The sequence below is a fragment of the Chamaea fasciata genome, unplaced genomic scaffold (genome assembly GCF_029207755.1).
Source record: "Chamaea fasciata isolate MVZ Bird 193981 ecotype frontalis unplaced genomic scaffold, bChaFas1.0.hap1 SCAF_1, whole genome shotgun sequence".
Taxonomy (NCBI): domain Eukaryota; kingdom Metazoa; phylum Chordata; class Aves; order Passeriformes; family Sylviidae; genus Chamaea; species Chamaea fasciata.
Window position 1 is genome coordinate 115030576 of NW_027094086.1, and position 6000 is coordinate 115036575.

General features: G+C 57.0%; 1 protein-coding gene across 8 annotated transcripts in view; it reads right to left on the reverse strand.

Annotated features, from left to right (window-relative positions):
* Nucleotides 1-5013, reverse strand: part of LOC136295797 (ubiquitin-conjugating enzyme E2 E1) — a 44751-nt gene extending 39738 nt beyond the window's left edge. Inside the window, exons 1-5 of one of the 8 annotated variants that reach the window (XM_066194441.1) lie at nt 4437-4631; nt 4265-4301; nt 3690-3754; nt 2233-2411; nt 96-146 (exon numbers count right to left, since the gene is read on the reverse strand). In XM_066194441.1, coding sequence (XP_066050538.1) covers nt 96-146; nt 2233-2411; nt 3690-3754; nt 4265-4301; nt 4437-4616 — 512 coding nt within the window. In that variant the 5' untranslated portion in view covers nt 4617-4631. Of the gene's footprint in view, nt 1-95; nt 147-2232; nt 2412-3568; nt 3588-3689; nt 3772-4264; nt 4318-4436; nt 4632-5007 lie in introns of those variants that run through there. The other 7 variants (XM_066194458.1, XM_066194466.1, XM_066194449.1 and 4 more) reach the window with 7 other exon arrangements.
* Nucleotides 5014-6000: the final 987 nt, after the last annotated feature.

Below are 6000 nucleotides of genomic sequence, written 5' to 3' on the forward strand. Positions count from 1 at the left end.
GTTCCTCTGCTGCATCCAGAGCTACAACACACCAGCACACTGCAGCCCCTCGCCTTTCCCCACCCTCCTCAGGTAAGGAAGGAATCGACACCAACCTGCAGTTGGGAGGTGGATCTAAGGTGATGTCAGCCAATTCCTTCTGAATCCTGTGGCAATAAAGCAAGAAGGAACTAAGGTAAGTCACTGTGGGATAGCAGTTAACACATTCTCCTTGCAGACACACTGTCACTGCGAGCTTGCCACAGTACATGAGAGAGGCATTCTCCGCTGCAGCCTCCCAGCAGTCCAAACCCCCCAAGCAGGACAGGCACCCTGCCCTGCTAAAGAAGGCAGGAAAGCAGACAGGCATCGTGCACTGAACCCAGACAGGTGCACTGCTCCGCGCTCCCACAAAGATGCCAGCCACACAGTGGAAGAGACTGTCCGCTTTGCTCTGCCAACCAGCCTGTATACGAGGGGAAACCTCTGCAAATGTGATGCACCAAGAGGAAACTGTAGTCTGAAAAGGAATTCTGTCTTACAAGATTGAGAGAAACAGTCATTGCCAAATTGGCTCCCTCCTCTCTCCCCCAGTTTCTCATCACCATCCTGAGAAAAAAAACCGCACAGCCCTGAGGGAGTCAATAACTGCGCCATTCTCAAGGACACTTTAAGGAAGGTGAATATCTATTTCCGAAGCTCCTGCACATTCCTACCACCTTCAATTCTCCCTTCTCTTCGCCCTCGAGAGCCACACATTTCCCCTCCCTAGGACTCCAGACGCTCCCTCTCTCCACTGTGCTCAGCTAACTCCCTGTCCTCCCAGCCCAGACTATTCTGGGCTTACGCTGCTTTTGCCACAAAACGCCCAACCAGCTATCATCCTCTTCCCTGGAGTCCCATTACTGTCACTCAGGCTTCCCTTCCAGATTTCCCCACCCAGCACTCAGCCTGCCTCCCTTCTCCTTTAAACTCAGCCAGCATCTCCTGCCACTTGTCACACACAAGAACCACAGCATTTCCACAGGAGGCAGTTTAAAATCTTCTCCTTAAAAGAGTGAAGGGCACAACATGTAAACACCGTTTGCCACTATCTATGTCAGTTTACCATGGAAACCTTCTGAGTGGAGATCTGGAACAACCAAACTGCCTAAATTCTACAAAGCCACAGAGAACTTAGTTGCTACGACAGGGCATTTGCATAAAACCCCAGTCACTTTAGACACCTACTGACACACAACCTCTCTGCTGCTTGGCAAAGCTGTTCAGCGAGATGGTTTATTATTCTTACTGAAGAACTGCAAGTTTGCTTGAAAACCTCCATTTGTCAGCTTAGCTCCCTGGAGCAGGATAGTGCTGGATTCAGGTGACACACAGAATAAATAAGAAAGGGTAACTTTTTTTTTTAATGAGTAGCTCCAAGAGTCTGTCCAAGTGAAGAAAACTGATTGACATAGCTGTTCTGGAACTACTGTTCTACGCAGGTGTCTCTCCCTAGACATTATTCTGGAATAAAAATTACTTTATCCTCAAGAAAAGCCCAAACCCACTCTGTGCTGTGAGCAAAGACTATTTTAGAGCTGAATGTCCACAAGTGGGCCTGCTGTGGATTATTTATTCCAGTCAGCATCCAATCATACATAGAAAATTCAATATAAGTGATGAGCAGACAAAAATAACAGTAATGCATTTGTTGGTAAAGATCTCGGGCTACATTATACCCCTTGCACTGGAATGCACTCCCCCAAAGCAAGCAAATTCAAAACTTCACAAACATTAATTAATCTCCAAATCAGTCCTGGGGGAAAAAAAAAAGGACACTCTAGACTCCAACCCAAAAGAGAGGGAAATGGATGTTGAAATGCAATGCCTTACTCGGGACCAAATAGCTTCCAGTAGGAGAAAAAAATAAAAAAGGTCTAGATGTCAATCCTACCCCATTCCCATAACAAATGCTAGTAAGGAAAAAGAAAAAGACACCATAAATAACTGAGGGTCAGGATAACAGCCCAGAAGAAGAAAACCCGGGAAAATATTTGGAATAAGTAGGAAGAGGGACCAGAGAGCAGTGAAGTTGGGCAGACACTCACTGCAGCAAGATACTGAAAAAAGTGAGACAATAGCAGCTTTGAATGGAAAGGTTAGCACAAGGGCTAGAGATGAGGAATGGGAGCAGCAGGGGAACAGAGCAAAATAAAATGAGGAAGAAGGGAAGATGCAACAAACCAGTGAGAAAACTGACTGCAGCCTCACCTCTTGGCACTGGTGGATAGCAGTTTAGAGTTTTTACTCATGCTGACTTTGCTTTCCTTCTTCTTAGGCGTGCTTGTCTCTTTCTCTGTCTGTTGGTTGGAGGATGAAGATGAGGAGGAGCTGGTGCTGGCCCTCGAATCGTCATCCGACATAGCGACCCCCCCACCACACACCCCAACCTGGAGAGGAGACACCATGGGGCGTGGGGAACAAACAGTGAACACAAACACACACAGAGAAAGGCTGCTGACAATCTCACTCTGTGTTTGGGTCATGCTCCTTTTAAAGGATCCTCGTGTCTCCCTCTCCTCTCTAGGCCCTACAGCCATAGCAGGAGGAGCAATAGCTTCCCCTGCACTAGTAACACCGAGGAGCAAGGGTAAAGAGACTTTAAAAGCTTCCTCTCAAAAAGCAAGTGCGGAATGCGAGGAGACTGGAACGAGGCGAGGATCAGGGAAGCTCAGAGCAATTCTTTCTAATCTCCCCCAAACTGCACACACAAGAGGAGCCATCACCACCCACCACTATCGAGCCTAGGGGTGTAGGAGATAAAAATGGAACAGCTCCGGTCCCTTGGGTTCCCGGGAGGCACGTGGGGGAGGCAGGAAGGGATGGGGCCGGGGGGGTGACCATCGCCAGTTCTAAAATGGAAGTGGGGCATCACTGGCAACACAGGGAAGACCCCGGCAGATGTGTGACCTGTGGTGGGGAAACCCCTGCCTGCTGGATAACCCCTGTCTGTGGGATCGGGTGTTGGAAGCCGCGAGGGGAGGCGGGCAGGAAGGGAGCAAACCAAGGGAAGGGCTAAGCAGGGAGTGGGGTTCACTGGTGGCACCCACCGAGGCCCACTGCACTGAGTGGCATGTGCCAGCGGAGGGGGAAGGCAGCAGAGGGTCTGTGCCGGGGGGGACGTGGGGGGAAGGACAGCCAGGGCCTACGAGGGGCCAGAGTGGAGGGCCCGGGGAGGCCGGTGTCAGGGAGGGGGGCAGCGGGGGCCAGGGAGAGGCAGCCCGGGTCCATGCGGGCACCCCGGGGGCACGGGGGGAGGAGGGCGAGCACGGCGGGCTACCGAGGGCAGGTCCGCACCCGAGAGGGGCGAGAAGCTGTCGGGAGGGATGGGGGGGCTGGCAGAGCACCCCGGGAGAGTTCGGGGAAAGGGCTCGGGGGGCAGCCGCGGGCTCGGGGGGGGGGGGGGGGGGGGTGGCGCCACACGGCCGCCTCCCTCCCAGGGCCACGGGCCCCCGGGGAGCTCCCCCGGCCCCGCCGGCCGAGAGGCGGAGGGGGCCCGGCCAAGCTGCCCCGGCCGCGGGCCCGCAGGGCCGGGGGACAGCGGTACCTGACAGTCCCGGGCGCGACCCCCCTGCCCCGCCGGCTGCCGCCCCATCGCCGGGCCGCGGCCGGCCCTGCCCCTCGCCCCTGCCCCGGGGAGGGCGGCGGGGGGTGCCCCGTCCCCCTACCTCTCCCTTTGTGTCTGGCTGCTCCTCCTCGGTGCGGCTGGGCCTGGCCACTCGTGTCTCTCTCGCTGGGAGAGAAGCGGAAGTGCTGCAACAGCAACTATTAAACAGGCAATGGCTTCCCTGGCTGCCTCCCCCACCGCCGAGCGGGGCTGGGGGGCGGCGGGCCCGGGGCGCCACCCGGCGCGGAGCGGGGGGCGGCGGGGGCGGGCGGCGGAGCCCCAGCTCCGGGGATGGAGGGGGATCCCGGCCGCCACGGCCCCCTCCCTTTCCCTGCCCCCCGGGGAGGGAAGAAAGGGGCACACGGAAGGGGACGTGAGTTTTTAATGGAGACCCTCTGAAAAGTAACCTGCAGGGGTGTCGGGGGGGAGAGGGACAGGCGCCCTCCCAGGCTCCGCTGCTGCTTCCGTGCGAGAGCCCCGCGGGGACGCGGTGGAAGCAGGTGGCTGGGAGAGGGGCAGCTCCCGGGGCTGCTTTTTTTAAGGCTCAGAGGAGGGAACTAGGCTCGGCGCGGGGGCTTCTTGCTTTCCTCCTATTCTCACAACTGTTTCAACCCCAAAGCTTCTCCCCTGCCTCACCTGCTTTGTCCCTCCGGCGGCAGCAGCAACTTCTCACCTGTCTCAGTTTGAAAGCAATAAGAAAAGAAAAAAAGAAAAAAAGAAAAAAAAAAAAAAAAGAGCCTAGCCCAAAGCCCACTCGCCCCCACCAATCCAGGTAAAAGGAATCCCCGGCAGCTTTCCCGTCTCTCACCTGTTTCAGCCCTAAAGCAGCAGCTGTGTCCTCCCTTCCCTCCCCCGGCTCAGCCCTGAACCAGCAGCAGGAGCAGCCGCTTCCCACTCGCCCTCGCCCGGAGTTCAGGATTCCATTGTCCCCCACACTGCATTTGGTGACATCACTGACACACAAAGAAGGGGCACTTCGTGATGTCATCAACGCATGCTGGGAGAGAAAACAAAATTCTGGGCTTGGCAGCGACAGCACTAACACACAGACGCACACAGATACACACACAGACCTTTCAATTTTCCAAAGGTAAAAGTGTTAGGGATTTTTTCCCCCCCAGTCCCCTGATGGGGAGCTCGTCTGCGGGAAAAGGCGTGTTGTATTCGCTAGCGTGTTGTAATCGCGGGGCGATTTATTAATTTCCCCGAAACCTGTGCTGTCGGTCTCTTGCTCCCTGTCCACCCAACGGAGAAAAGTGATTTGGTTGGACCTACCCACTACCCCTGGCCCAGGCGCGGGGAGCAGCCGCCGCTCTTCCTGGAGGTGCCGGACCCACTCGTGAAGGGACAATGGGGACCAGCATTCCCACCCACCTCACCCGGGGCACATTTGGCTCGGTGCCGCCAGTTTCCACAGCCTATCGAGGGATCGCCTATCGAGTTACTTGGTGTCTTCAGTGGCCGAAAATACACTGGACTGTCACCACCACGCACCACGATAATGGATCGGAGTTTGTATGTCACCCCTTCTCCCACGGGAGGACCTCGAGGTGACCCGCAGGCACACAGGACTGCTGGCTCCACAGGGCGCTGTTGCGACATGACACCTTGGGAGTCCCGAGGGGTCGATTACAAAACCGAGGCCGCAGGAGCGGCGGGGGACGGGGGCGGGGGGACATCCCAAGGCTGGACATCTCCGCTTCGCAGCCACCGCGGGGGGGAGCGGGGGCAGCCGAGGCTGGCTCCTCCTGAAGCCCGGGCTTCCCGTCTGACGCTGCCAGGCGCTGCCCGCTCCCGGGCTGCCAACATGGCCCCAGCGGCGGGCGCGGGTCCGGCCGGGGAAGCCCTCCCCGTTCCCCGCGGCCAGTGGCCGTGCCCAGCCGCTGCCTTCGGGCTCCCGGGGGCCTGCCCGCCGCTGGGACCCGTGCTGTGAAGCTGCCTCTCGGGAACACCCTGCCCCTTAGCTAGGGTAGAGGCTTGAGTGGGGATGAAACCCTCCAGTCTGGGATCGGGTAGTGGGTGCCCGTGGCTTCATTTGGGGTCAGCTGTCAACCAGGCTGCCTAGGGATGCTGAGCCCTTCCTCCGTGGGGCAGCAGCTTCACACTTTGTGGCTCAACACAAGGATCATCTGCTCATGGCACTGGCCTTTCACCGTCTATGTCCTGTAATCTTTGAGCCAGAGGTACCCCTAGAGTGGACATCCTTGCAGGGACAGTCTTTTCTTGTCACCCTCTCCTCTACTTCCTTGGACTTTTGCATCTGCTGCTTCTCTCTCCTTACCCTCTCTGTTTCTTCTCCCTCACCTATTTTCTGTACACACCTCAGCAGCACCCCATTTTCCCTCGGCCAATCCTTAGTCTACCTACACTCC